General features: G+C 31.1%; 1 protein-coding gene across 2 annotated transcripts in view; it reads right to left on the reverse strand.

Moving 5' to 3' along the window:
• LOC127727157 (ADP-ribosylation factor GTPase-activating protein 1-like) overlaps positions 1 to 15,028 on the reverse strand; it is a 41,181-nt gene continuing 26,153 nt past the window's right edge. The window contains exons 8-12 of one of the 2 annotated variants that reach the window (XM_052234606.1): positions 9,688 to 9,777; positions 8,274 to 8,333; positions 7,465 to 7,524; positions 6,024 to 6,157; positions 1 to 3,549 (exon numbers count right to left, since the gene is read on the reverse strand). In XM_052234606.1, the coding sequence (XP_052090566.1) occupies positions 3,030 to 3,549; positions 6,024 to 6,157; positions 7,465 to 7,524; positions 8,274 to 8,333; positions 9,688 to 9,777 (864 nt within the window). In that variant the 3' untranslated portion in view covers positions 1 to 3,029. The remainder of the gene's footprint in view (positions 3,550 to 6,023; positions 6,158 to 7,464; positions 7,525 to 8,273; positions 8,334 to 9,687; positions 9,778 to 15,028) is intronic. The other variant, XM_052234607.1, reaches the window with a different exon arrangement.

Below are 15,028 nucleotides of genomic sequence, written 5' to 3' on the forward strand. Positions count from 1 at the left end.
TGGCTTTTAAGTTTTATTGTGTAATCTTAAAATGAATACTGGCTTACATTTTATTAACAACTTGACTTCAGATAAGTATCCTATAACATCAATATTAACGACAATTTGAAATGAAACATTATGAGATGCACCAGCAATATCTAATGACATTTTGCAACATTAGGACACTTATCTACTACAATTATATTCATTTATCCACAATAATTTTGAACAAAATTGAGACACAGGAAAGTATTGCCCTTTGACTACCTCTTATAATACATACATATGAACAAATACAGTTTGTACGTGAAAAGCAAATTTTACTTTTATAAGTTTCATTTCACAAGTGGCTGCAATTGACTTTAAGAACAACAGTTTTTGTTGTTTCATACACATGTCTTTTTGTTTTGGATTTTTCTATTGCATGTACCATCCTATAGATTTTCATTTTAGAATTACTCCCTTCAACATCATCGTTTACCCTTTATTTAATGATCAATTTTATGGGTAAAAGTTTTAAGTGGTTACAGAAAAAATACCATTACTTTGAGGGTTCTTAATCAAGGGATTTTGAAATCTTTACCAACAAATGAAACAAAATTATGACAACTCCCTAACAAAATCCACCATAAAATGATTCAACACATTTCAGTACAATGTGAAGATCGTTTCAGTTTATGCAATTAGTTTATTCCAAACTCAAGTGATGCTGTAAGCTTTGACAGATATTTTAATTAGAAGAACTATTGAAGGTAAAATGATATTCGATATAATTGATATGAAAATATAATGCATGTATAGAAGTAATGAATAAATGACCGATGTTTGTTTTATGGTATGCCTCTAAAATAATTTGTTCCCACATATACATTTAAAATTCTGCAAATTTTTACTGTTAATTCATGAGTGAAAGCATAAAATTGGAGATAAACTGAACATTTGGGAAACATCTTTTTTTTTTAAAGAGATTACATCAGGCAAATATTTCTTAAAATCTTGTGAACTTTCACCCATGAACAACCTAATGACATAAATTACAACAATATCACAGATACATCAATGTAATTTACAATGAACAATTTTTATGTAAAATCAATGTGATATTTTCCACAAAAGCAACAGATCAACACAGCTGTTACTCCTTTACACATTGTTTATTTCACTTCATAACATAAAGCTAGCTCAGTAAAAAGTTTGATAACATCTTACTGTAAAGGAATTTATCAACAGCAATCTCAATACATCTACTATAAATTGCTTCGCCGAGCGCAGCTGGATACGACCGCAGAGGTCCAACCCTGAACAGTTGGGGCAAAAATGGACACAATATTCGTGCTTGATACAGGTCTGAATTTGGATTGAAATTAAATGTTTGACACATAAAAGGTTTCTGACACAGAATAACTTAGAATTTTTTTTCACCCCACCACTTTTTTTTTTTACAAAAAAAAAATTTATTTGAAGAAATTTTCTTTTTAATTTCTGAAATCTGTAATGAGAAAAAAAAAATGTTCCCCCCCACAACTTCTTTTTAACCCCCCCCCAATTTTTTTTCACCTCCCCACTCCCCTTTTTCCAAAAAAAAATCTTTCCCTCAAGATATGGTCATTATCTCAATTCAAATTCCCAATGGAATTTGCAACCATAATTACCCATTTAAATACATCATAAAAGTCTTAAAATAGAAAATGAAATACATAATCATGTCTAAAAATAATATATATCTTTAATCAGCATTTTTATTAGTAACTTCTAAATATAAATTGACAGCTAATCACCTCAAGACAATACAACATTTTTTTAACATTGTACTTAAAAGTGATTGTCCATTAACAAGGAAACCCTTGTTTTTTCCCCCTTTTTTGCCCCTAATCCCTAAACGGTTTGAGCCATTACCCCCCAAAGCCAATTCTAACCATCCCTTTGTGGTATGGAAACTTGTTGAACAATTTCAGAGAGATCCATACACCGTTCCACAAGTTATTGTCTGAAAACTAGAAAAATGCTTATTTGGGCCCCTTTTTTGGCCCCTAATTCCTAAACTTTTAGGACCATAACCCCCAAAATCAATCCCAACCTTCCTTTTGTGGTTATAAACCTTGTGTTTAAATTTCATAGATTTCTATTAACTAATACTAAAGTTATTGTCCGGAAACCAAGTGTCTTCGGAGGACGATGACGACGACGACGTGATACCAATATAAGACCGCAAACATTTTTTGCTGTCGTATAAAAACAGGAAAACATATAGATCAGCATACTCCCAGAGTAAATATAGATCTAAATATTTGCTTTTCTAATACAAATTGCCAAACAACAAGCAATTTCATGCATTAAATTTTTTTTTCAGCAAAAATTTATTGATTAGGACAGTTTAAAAAAAGTGCAATATCTGATGAATATTTTAAATATTATCAAGAATGTATCAAATTCCAAATTATTATGAAATGTTTTGGCTACTTCAGTTATTAACCTTTGTACTTGATATATCTTCTTTCTGTATAACATTGATTATCAGATTTATTTAAGGAATGACTGTAATATTTTTTCTGTCTATGAAGAAATAACATAAAAAATGTGGTGCACACTGAATAACCCACGTAGCGGGTTATTTAAAAGTGTGCACCACATTTTTTAGGTTATTTCGATTAGACAGAAAAAATATTACAGTCCTTCCTTATAATTTAATTCTAAATTCCATTTTTAAGGAGTAAATTTTGAAAAAAACGTTGGTGGCGTCACAGCCACATGACAAAATATATCTATGAGCTGATAGACAAAACACTTTCAGCCAATCAGAAGACGGGTTACATCCAAAATTAAATTATTGTAGTTTAGCACCTATTTTTTTCAATTTAGACAGATTCTTAACATTCAGGTTATAACTTTCAAGTATTTTAACTTTTTCAAGATATTTTTTTTTTGCATTTAGTAAGTGTGGTGCTTGCAGTCTCACTAAGCCATGAAATACAACATTTGGTAATTATTTCAATGGATTCATGGGATTTAAGTTAAAATATGAACACATAAAGTAGATACTGTGTTAATTATTTGAGTTTCCTATTATCCGATGAACCTATATCTAAGCTTTGCCACTCATCTTCCTCTTCTTCATTAGCCCAAACTTCATTGTCCCATCCTGAATTTCCATTGGTTGTGACAGGGGTGTCTTCACTAAGGTCCAATAAATCTCCAACCAATGGCTGCTTTTGTTTTTCATTTGAACTAAAGCCAGCATTCCAGTCCACATCTTCCCATCCATCACTACTTTTACCTTTAGATGATTTTTTGTCAGTCTTAACTTTATCCGTTTTGCTGTTATCGCCCCAATTATCCCAGTCATCTTCCACTTTCTTAGATTTAGACTTTGACTTAGAGGTTTGTATTAAAGAGTCATCATCATTCAGCCAATTCTCAAGGTCATCATCTGCCTTCTTTGAATCAAAGCCAGATGATGAATCTTCTGATCTCCTTGGGGAACCTTTAGAGCCTTTACTTTCCCACTCATTGCCCCATCCCCAATTATCATCATCGTCTTCTGACAGAAGTCTGTTTTTACTTAGATCTCTGAAAACAGATAATAAATAAACAATAGATATTTTTTTATTTATTCTGAAAAACTGTTATCTATATCTACAATTATAAAGTTATCATGCCCTTTTTTATTGAGCTAATACTAATTCTATTGATTAAGATAACTACAGCTACAACACAGTAAAATGTCCCCCTGGCATTGTAACTGTGCAATATTTTATCTGGAGAACATGTGTGCCTACCAAGAAATTCATGAAACATTCATTTTTCATGTCTGAGTCTTTTATAGATGACTATAGGATGTGGGTTTTTCTCATTGTGGCCATACAGTTGCCTATAATTGCTTATATCAACTTCATTTGAACTTCAGTGGACAGTTGTCTCATTGGCAATCACACATCTTCTTATTTTTATACATCTAAACTTAAACATTGAATGATATTCATCCTATATTGTATTCATTAACAGAATATTTAACATTATACTCATAAACAAAAAATCAAATCAAAATTTGATTTACAATATGATGAGTATTTGAATTACCATACTTGGTTTTTTTCATGTATGCACTCACCTTACTACCCCCTGAAAAGTTTGTCAAATTGTTCTACTTTTGCCTAGATGCTGACCTAGTAACATTTGATAGATTGATTAGTGTTTTAAGCCTCTTTCAACACTATTGTGCTTGGTGGAGGAAGCCTGAGTGCCTAGAGAGAACCACCACCTTCGGTAGAAATATTAATACAGTCGACTCTCGTTATCTCAAAGTCAGCCGGACCAGAGAAATATTTCGAGATACCCGTAGTTCGACTCAAACGAAAACCGGAAGTTTGACAGACCAAGGGACACAACTCTTATTAGCTTGGTAAAGCTAAAATAAATCCGGATGAATATGGGTAGGGAATCGATATTCTGGTCTAAGATCGATGTATCTGTATGTTATGGTCTTTTATTATTATAATAACATTTTATGTATTCTTCTCTTATTTATTTCTTTGTACAGTTACAATTTTTCCTGTGGTTTTTAGCCAAGAGAGTAATTTCCAATCGATCTTAGCGTTATTTAAAGTTGACAAAATTGTTCATTCTCGTATTCAAGAGATTTTAGAAAATTTAGATTTCTTTTCATTTTCTTTTATTTCAAACTTTTTCTGCAAGAGGAAATACAAAAAATTAAAGACGCCGATTGAGTAGTTTTGAGTTGATCACCAACGGAAGTCTTAATCCCTACTTTATGCACAACCAAGCTCATTAGTGTATGTTTACGGTTAATTGTTTTTCAAACATTTTAAACAATTTTTTATTAACTATAACAATGTATCACGAATTATTTATCATGTTGATCAAGGATAATCTTAGGTAAACATTCGTGGAAAAAGAATGTCAATAATCAATACAGTGGTCAGTGACTGGAAATTTAATTACACGTGTATCGTCAGGTTAACTCTTCAATCCATTTAAATCCCCGAGGTCATGTTTTGACACATGTGTATTAGTTCGAGATAAATAATGAATTTTGAATGCTTTTGTTAACCTTGGGACCGTAAATTTAGTTCGAGTCAACCGAAATTTCGACTCATCCAATTTCGACTCACCAGGAGTCGAAATACATATATTTATATGGAACAAAGTTCGGGACCACGAGAAAACTTCGACTCATTCGAAATTTCGAGTCAACCGAGTTCGAGACAACGAGAGTTAACTGTACATATTAATGCATGTTTACATAATCTAACATCTTACAGTACCTTCACATACATATGAACTGTTATATAAACCTTAAGTCATTGGTGTATATAAACAATGTTGGCATCAAAATTAGGTTCTTACAGTTGACTGCTCACATCAGAGATGTAAACAATCCAGATAATTTTTCAAAAGTTTGAACTTTCCTATAGTAGACCTGTCTCCAAATTTGAGGGTTAAAATCTTCCAATTATATACTCCCAACTTCACCAATATTAACTTCAAGTAGAAGTTTTCCCTCAAATTTTGTCAAAACAACGTTAAAACACTCTTTACGCTAACATTCAAAGTGCACATACCAGTTCAAGCAGTGTCAACATCTGTTGCAAATAAATTCAGATTTGTGTACATAAACCTTTTATACTTACTTTATACAGAAAGTTGCAATTCCTTGCACATTTTATGTCAATATATAACAAAGATTAATTTCTTTCAAAAATAGCTAACATTCTTGCAAAGCAGCTGTTGTGACTGAATAATACTTACCATATCTTTATTATATTTGATTATGAACAGCTAACAGATGTCTTCATAACAAAAGACTAGAAGACACAGGAATTAACATTTTTTTGTTTGTTTCTCAAAAACCTTCATTAGGTCTAAGGATGAACAAGGATGTTTCCTATAGCCTGCACCAGAATTTACAAAAGTGTTACTTCTTTTACCGGTAAGTAAACTGATGCCAGTCCTGAAATTGAAGGCATAATTGATTTTTACCACTCTCAGGTTATAACAGTAGGTTTTAATGTTTGAATACTAACTTGTCTGGTGAAGAATTTCCACTGAGTAAGTTGGACTTCTCTCCAGGACTAGTATCTACAGATGACAATGTTGTCTTTGGTTCTCCCCATAGTGAAGAGAAGTTTGTCCATCCTTTAGAACTAACATTAGTAATCTGACAAATACAAACAAGGCATGATAATTAGTATGTCTAGCATCACTAAAAAATCTAATTCTTGATAATACTGTTACTGGTATAAATTTGAATAAAGGAATAGATGATGGGGAGCTTGCCCACAGTGACAAGGAAATATTACAACCTGACACATTCACCAATGTAAATTTTTATCAACTGCACTGAAAAAGAAACCAAGATATAATGTGAGCTATTGCTCACTAATGATGCCAGTATTTGGTGAACAGGAAGTTAATGGGCCATTGTTATGAAAAATCATAACACAGTATATCATGCTCATACAAAGCTTGATACTCAGTTTTAAGAAGCTCAGATTTGCAGAATCTGAAAAAAAATTTGGCAAAATATTCAAGGAACTGGAACACAGACAGAAAGACAAAAATAAAAAAGTAATCATCAAAAGGAGCACAGGTGTAAATATAGGTTCACTGTAAACCAATTCATTTTCATGACTTTCGCAAGTAGAAAAATAATGTGAATATAAATCTATCTGAACATGTAAAACTTAGAGCTTCCTCAATATAAATCTACCTGAACATGTAAAAGTTAGAGATATTAATCTACCTGAACATGTAAAACTTAGAGCTCCCTCAATATAAATATACTTGAACATGTAAAACTTAGAACTTCCTCAATATAAATCTACCTGAACATGTAAAACTTAGAGCTTCCTCAATATAAATATGCCAAGAAAATTATAAAATCACAAAATTTAAATTGCTGCAAAGTCGGCTAGAAAGGACTAAATGCAAAATAAAGTATCCCTAAAAATATGTTTGGTAACAGTACCTGAATTAGTCTAGTAGTTTATGAGGAAATGTATACTGAAAATATCTCTTGAAATCACTACCATACAGAAATTTAGACACCTTGCACTTATTTTTCTGATGAAACCAACTTGAATGACCAATAAATATATATTTTTTTTCATTTGTTCAATCAATTTCTATGAACTTTATTTACCAAAACTAATGCTTACTATACAGGGCACTCCATACATAGGCTACTTAATAGAGATGTTAACATCTTGTAGGACCACTTTTAAAAATGTATTTTCTGAACAAGCTGATATGTAGAAAACATTCTAAATTACCATTTAATCTTTCAAAAAAAGACCAGTCTAGAAAATTTATAGGTCAAGTGAAAGTCTGGTGGCAACATGATCCTTATTGATCCTAAAAAGTAGTTTAAGCTTGAGAATGATGTTAAAGAGCAGTACTTATATATAACATATGTAAGATCAAGTATATAAACAAATTGATGAATAAAATAGTAACAAGACCGACCTTTGAAGCAAATCCACTCATGGAGGATCCAACGTCATTCATCAAAGAACCTTCTTTCACCTGGAAAAGACACAATTTTTTTCTTCAATATTTTGTACTAAATAACAATTAATACAAAGTTAATCATTACCTACAAACATGCATAAAGGGGGAAGGTACATGCATAAAACTGAACAAAAATTAACAAGAAGCATGCATACTGGACCAAATAGTTTACCAATTATAACATGTTCAAACTGTAAGTAATTAAAAACATTTTTTTTGTAAAGATAAAACTTTACATTATGTTTCTTTGCTGTAAATGTCAACACGTTATAAAAATAATTTATCATCAATGCACAATATAAGACATGTTCAGCTATTAGTCAATTTCATTTACCCATTAAAAAACTCAAATCAATTGGCTTTGACTAGTGCAGTATGATAGAGCCATTAAAATTTCCTGTCAATAATATCTACCTTTCAGGCCACATCATATCAGTTTGCCAGTCACAGATATCTTAAAATATCTTTTAATAATTAAACTGTCTGGACAGTAAGCATTAGAAAATGTATGGACAAACATGTTAATAGCTGAGAAAGATATAGATCAGTATATTTAAATTTCTGAGATTCTTGTTTGAAAATATTATATATATTATAAAACAAATATGGGACAAAACACAGAACTAAACATGAAAAGTATGAAATAAAATTGTGTTTAATAATGATACTGAAGTTGACTCTCAAATCTAATCTCACCAAATAAGAACATGAACAGCAGCATCAGGAAGTTTGAATTATTACCTTATACTTATATTGTTACTTACTTTATTAGCTAACCCTGACACAGATGATGATATACCATCAAGTAATGTGCCTTCTTGAACCTAAAGAAGTCAAATCATTCAAAAATTCAACCATTAACTTGAAATCATCCTGTTTACGATTGTATAAAATTGTCTACTAATCTTCACATTAGTTAAACAAACATAAAGAATATCTGTACTAAAATCATAATCACTACAGGGCATTAACATGAAAATCTATAACCACAAAAAATAATCTAGGCATGCGTCAGATTAAGCAACATTATCAAGGAAATACGTTCATACCAACGTCATTTTCTGTTCTTTGGATTTTTCATGAATAACATTTTATTTCATATTATTGAAAGAGATCTAAAAAAAGGATAAGTCTAAATTATATACTGTGTAAAAAAGTTTAACTTGATTTTTTTACATTAAGTGTTAAAAAATCAAAATTTTTACATGATAAAATAGCAAGTCTGTAATTTTACTTTGTCTAAGTAGAATCTTATTTCTTAATAAGAACAGATGCTTTCCTTAAAAGCAATGCTGAAAATCCAAAGAGAATAAAATCAAATAGGTCTAACTAAACATACAACATTAACCTAAATCTAAGTCCTATTCACACCAAAACCAACCAGAAAACATGCAATTGATGGTAACAAATTCCAGGAACTTAAATAAGTCTAAGTTAGAATAGATTTAAAAAAATCTCAAAATGGGACTTTTTAACTGGTGTTAGGTCAAAAATATTATAAGTTTTATAGACAAAGGCTTCATATTTTCTGTAAGTAGTAAATAAACATGGTGTTTTTTTCAGTGAGTGATCCCCCCATTAACCCTGATTTACCAATTTACAAAATTTATATCATCAGTAACCAGGATAAAAAGAAAATCTTTTATTTATACATTTAATAAGTGAATCTGATGAAATGTATATATATAGCAGTATTTAGATTGAAGTGTCAGCTGTTCAGGGTCAGGAAACCTTGTCATTGGTTGTCTTTTAGATGTTTTATTAACTAGAGAATTTGACAGATGGTTGTGACAGTAGATCTTTGGTAGTTTTTGTTTAATTCCATTCTCACCTATTTTTTTTTTACTCTGGAAGAACTAGAGCTTGACATAATAATTATTATAAAGACACCTGTCTTTTGTTTAATACTTTATGTTGCCCTTTAGATGTTGTCTATTTGTTTTGTTGTTGAGTTGCTGTCTCACTGGTGTATACACACTTTTATACATATCTACAGGTTTGCTCTTTTTAACAAAAGGATGATTCTTATGGAATGTACCTTTTTTCAATGTTCACACTTTTAACTTGAAATAATACAAGAATAAATAAAACTGTCACCTTCACCAATAAATGTTAGTAAAGCCATTTCCACTGTTAATGAATTAGTACTTTAACACCTGTAAAACAAACTGTTGTTACCTTTTCTTTGGTTGGTTTTATAACACTGTCATTTACAGTTTGACCTAATTCTTTTGTCTTCTTTGATGCAGCAGATGCTACTTTTGTGGCCTGTAAGATAAACATGATTTTACTGTAAAAAATCTGGCAAAATGGTTGGAAGATGTCAGTATTTTAATATCAACAAGGTATTAGCTAAATCTGGATTCATTTTCATTTATTAGATTTAAATTATATATTAGATGCTTCTTTATTTTGTTCTAACTGTCATTTGTACATAAGTTCAGACATGTCAACACATGGCTAACTTTCATAATGCTTTAGACAATGTCTAGAACTTTTTTCCCACACTATTAATTAATGACTAATTTTTAAAGACCATCTTGTTCATAGATGTATATAAAAGAATTCAAAACTCTTTTATCTTGCATTTCAGCTGTGAAACTGCAAAAGTTGACAGTAAACAAGAATTAATACTGGATATTTTCCTAAGTCAACCCCACAAAGGCCCCCCCAAATCATGTTTTTCTTACCATCCACAGTTTTGATGGTAAGAAAGATCCCTCCAAATTTGAAAAGGATGGTTTGTAAAATGAAGGCATTATCTTGGAGCAACCCAGATGAACATGTAAAAACAAACATAATATAAGAAATGTGGTATGACTGCTCATGAGACAACTATCCACCAGAGACCAAATGACATAAATGTAAGCAACTATATATCATGGTAAGGCCTTCAACAATGAACAAAACCCATACTGTACAGTAAGCTATTAAAAGGTCCTGACATGACAAAATGTTAAACAATTCAAATGATAACACCAACGGTTTATGATAAAACAATAAACAAAACAGAAACAAATATGACAAAAAACAACCATTGAAGGACAAGCACTGAACTACAGGCTCCTACATGAAACCTGTAAGATGGTTAATGTTGTTATTGGGTTATGGTGTCATTGACATATAGGTTACAATAAACCATTAGATTTTATGGGCGCAGCGATTTTATGAGCATAACATGGTATTCAGAATTAAGAGTATAGCTAATCCTGATTGGTTGATATGTGCGCCCGTTATTTTTTGTTATTAGAGACTTTGTGCATTCTGCATTATACCAAAGGTCAAATAAATTATTTTCCTTAGCCCTAACGGGACTGAGATGTCTTTTAAACGCTAGGATGAGACACGTATTTTTAAGTGCAAAATTGATAGGCATGGGAGATAAGTACAAATTACGCTAAGAAAAGCTACGCGAACCTATATTTTTTGGACCAAAAAATACTGTCCTAATAACTTTTCTTTAATTCTAGCAAGGTTTTGTTAAAAAAATCAACTTTCTAAAGTCTGTATCTCGAAAAAGGCTATCACTGTCGCCTATGGGGAAATTAATTGTTTATTTCAATCTATAGCCTGCATCTCCTTTTATAAATATACAGAAGATTTTAAATTCTTTTCATAATCACTTGGTAGAACTTCTTTACCGCATATGTTAACTACATTTGTCACCCAGAACAGATTGACAATCAAGGTACATTTGATGACCAGATTATTTTACACATGTTTATGATAGTTGTAGAAAGGAACTTTTGTGTTATATAGCATAAAAAAAGTTAGATATCTCTTTTAAAAACAACAAAAAAATCATTAAAGCAACTATTTCTTATCTGAAAACCTGAAAATAATTCAACAAACAAAAAATTAATGATCCTACCTTAAGGAGTAAAAGATTAAGTCAAACTAACTTGAATATAATGTCTTTATTTACATACAATCACATGCATTTTGCCTTTACCAATAAATTCAGATTACAACATTTCACCGAATATAAAATTCTTCTATACAGATTAAAGTTAGTGTATGGATTCAGATATTGAATTTTTCACAATTCAGCTAATAGAGTCACATACTAAGCCATTGTAAATATCAAAGTTAGTAATCTGTATGTTAATTACCTTTCTATGGGGCTCAAATAAACTATGTATTTACAAATTTGTAAAATTGTTTTATCTAAATGTCACAATATTGTTTTATTTGCATAAGCAACTTCTAATGACTGTATTGCATATAAAATCCACTCTCTCCAAATGGTTTATTATAGTCTACTGATATTTACTTCACCAGTCACTTTATCCTCCCAGGAGAAATACACTGTCACCATTACTTATACTTCAAATATAAATTTAGTCTAACTGTCCTATGTAAGTCTATGGGGAGAATTGGTTGAAGCACCAATTTTAGGCAAATGCAAAACCTCAAGATAGGGTGAAGGAATGTAACAGACGAGGGTCCAAAATAAATCCAATAAGCTCAAGAAAGATATGTATTTTATACTATTTATAATGCAATATTTGTTTTTTATGAAATAAAAAAGTATTTAAAATGAAGTTTTATTCATTTTCTTTGAAATGTCAAATGACGATCTTTGATGATACTTAGGGAATGTGTTAGTTTACCTGATTGATTGATCTATTGCCCAACCAAAGTCCCAGTGTAAAAATTAAAAAAAGTCCGCAATTATTTTGTTGAAAGTGATAATCCCTGTAGAACTTCACCTTGGGCAAATAATGTCAGCTGATCTCAATACAATGAATTTCGAATTTCGAATTGGAACATCATAAAAAATAATTCTGACTTTTTGACAATTTAAGTCCCATAACAATAAAAGCAACTTTTTCAGGGGTCTGTAACAGGGGCGGATCCAGCCATTTTTAAAAGGGGTGGTTCCCAACCCAGGATAAAAGGGGGGTTCCAACTATATGTCCCCATTCAAATGCATTGATCGTCAAAAATAAAAGGGGAAGTTTCAACCCCCGGAACCCCCCCCGGATCCGCCACTGTGTAGTATCCTTCTTCATCAAAGTCAACCCACTTTGCAAAACCTGCCTATATTATTCATAGTTAATTTGTTAATTTGTTTCTTTAAAAAGAAATAATTCTAATGATTTTCATATTGACAGAATTATTTACGACTTAAAATGGTTGTCAGTTATGGACATAGAAATGGTCAGTTACGGACATCTCCTAACTAAAGGACGTTTCTTAACTGCATGTGATGACTTCTCCATTAGATACATGCCAGTGCTGCTCCCTTTTTGTCGAGCCTGCGACTTTTGTCGCGAAAGCGAGACATAGCGATCCTACATTCCGTCGTCGTCATCGGCGGCGTCCACAAATATTTACTCTGTGGTTAAAGTTTTTGAAATTTTAATAACTTTCTTAAACTATCCTGGATTTCTACCAAACTTGGACAGAAGCTTGTTTATCATCATAAGATAGTATCCAGAAGAAAATTTTGTTAAAAAAAAAAATCCTGTTTATCCGTATTTTACTTATAAATGGACTTAGTTTTTATGCCAGTTAACATTACATTCACTCTGTGGTTCAAGTTTTAAAAACTTTCATAAACTATCCTGGATTTGTACCAAACTTGGACAGAAGCTTGTTTATCATCATAAGATAGTATCCAGAAGTAAATTTTGTTAAAAAAAAAAAATTCTGTTTATCCGTATTTTACTTATAAATGGACTTAGTTTTTATGCCAGTTAACATTACATTCACTCTGTGGTTCAAGTTTTAAAAACTTTAATAACTTTCATAAACTATCCTTGATTTGTACCAAACTTAGACAGAAGCTTGTTTATGATCAAAAGCTAGTATCTAGAAGGAAATTTAATAAAAATTTAGTTCCTGTTTTTCCGTATATTACTTATAAATGGACTTAGTTTTTCTTCCACTTAACATTACATACAGTCTGCAGTTAAAGTTTTTAAAACATTTATTAGATTCATAAACCATCCTTGATTTTTACCACACTTGGACAGAAGCTTCTTATAATCAAATGATTTCTAGAGGAAAATGTAAAAATTATCTTCTTTATCATTTGTTCATTCAATAAATTTATGTTTCAACTCTTTTATAAATCTATACATTTGATTGCATACTGTATTCATTTTTTACAAGCATAACTTTTTTCATACATTTCAAACGCTTTATTTCATTAACTGTAAATCTATTATGTGTATTCCCCTATCACACTGAAGACATAGACAACAGCAAAAGTAGGCAAGACACTGGGTTCAGCGGAACCCTTACAAATTTTTTAGTTATACACTTAAAAAAACCTGTAACAAGTAAAAAGCTGGACATTTAATGAGAGAAATTATTTTTATTTCAGGTTCAAAATACTAGTATGCTTGAAGGGACTAATAAAACATGTACTGTTATTGATCATTTTTCACCTGTAAAAATGTGTTACAGCTCAAATAATCATCCAAAAATAATATGACTAAGCTAGGACTTAATGCTCCAGGGAGTATTAAAAGTCAGATATCTAGAAACCAAAATTGTTACCAATTCTTTCTCCAGAGTACCAATATACTAGTACATTAAAACCCTTTTTGGGGATACATTTAAAACAAATTGGGCAGGGTTTCCCCTGACCTTGGCTAACCAACTGGGTATGGAAGCACTTGCCTAGTTAAAATATTCAGGAAAAGTTGACTGTTGAGACACATTCAGATACTAACAGCTTTCCTTAGCAACAATGACCTTGAATTTTACAAAGTGACCTAAAATCCATAGGCTTCCTACCTTTTCAATTTTCAACCACTGGTATAAGTATTTATAAATATTAAAACCCAACAAGTGTACCTCAAAATTTCACCCAGAAACAACAACATATTTTTTCTTAATTTTCAGTCTTTTTTTAGCAGGCTTCCTTCCCTTATATCAAATCTGAATTATTTCTTATTCATACAAGTTTCATTGCTATCAATCAAGGGATACTTAAGATATCATTCAGAAACCATTTTTTTTTAAAACAGAAGGATGGACAGACAAAGAAATTGCTAAATACAGTACTTCAGAAATTATTTCGAGGTGCATAACCATTTTAAAGAATTATTTCTTATTCATACAAATTGTAAGAAATTATTTCTACCAAATTTTCTATTCTCCATCTTGGGATGTTCATAACTGCTTACAAAGAAAAGAAATTTGGTCAAGCCACTTCATTCAGAAATCATTGTGCAGTATAGAATAAAAAGATTGCAGCTGAACCTTCTAGGATGTTCTGAAAGGCAAATCTGTCAAATTTGAGAAGAAGCAACTAAACATCTGGAATTCAAGGTTTTTTACCACAATTTTGGCTATTTTTACAAATTTCAAGGGCATCTCAAGGCCTTTGAATGGCTGACATAGAATTCCATGTTTTTTACAGTTTTTTAAGTACTGTACATGTAATCATAAACATCTGTCAAAGCAAACTTGAGTTATTTTACACGATGAAAGTGCTGATGGATGGACAGAGTGATTATCATAGGCATGTATGAAAGTTTATTTAAGGCTCTAATGAAAAAAC

This window comes from Mytilus californianus, unplaced genomic scaffold (genome assembly GCF_021869535.1).
Source record: "Mytilus californianus isolate M0D057914Y unplaced genomic scaffold, xbMytCali1.0.p SCAF_19, whole genome shotgun sequence".
NCBI classification, from domain to species: domain Eukaryota; kingdom Metazoa; phylum Mollusca; class Bivalvia; order Mytilida; family Mytilidae; genus Mytilus; species Mytilus californianus.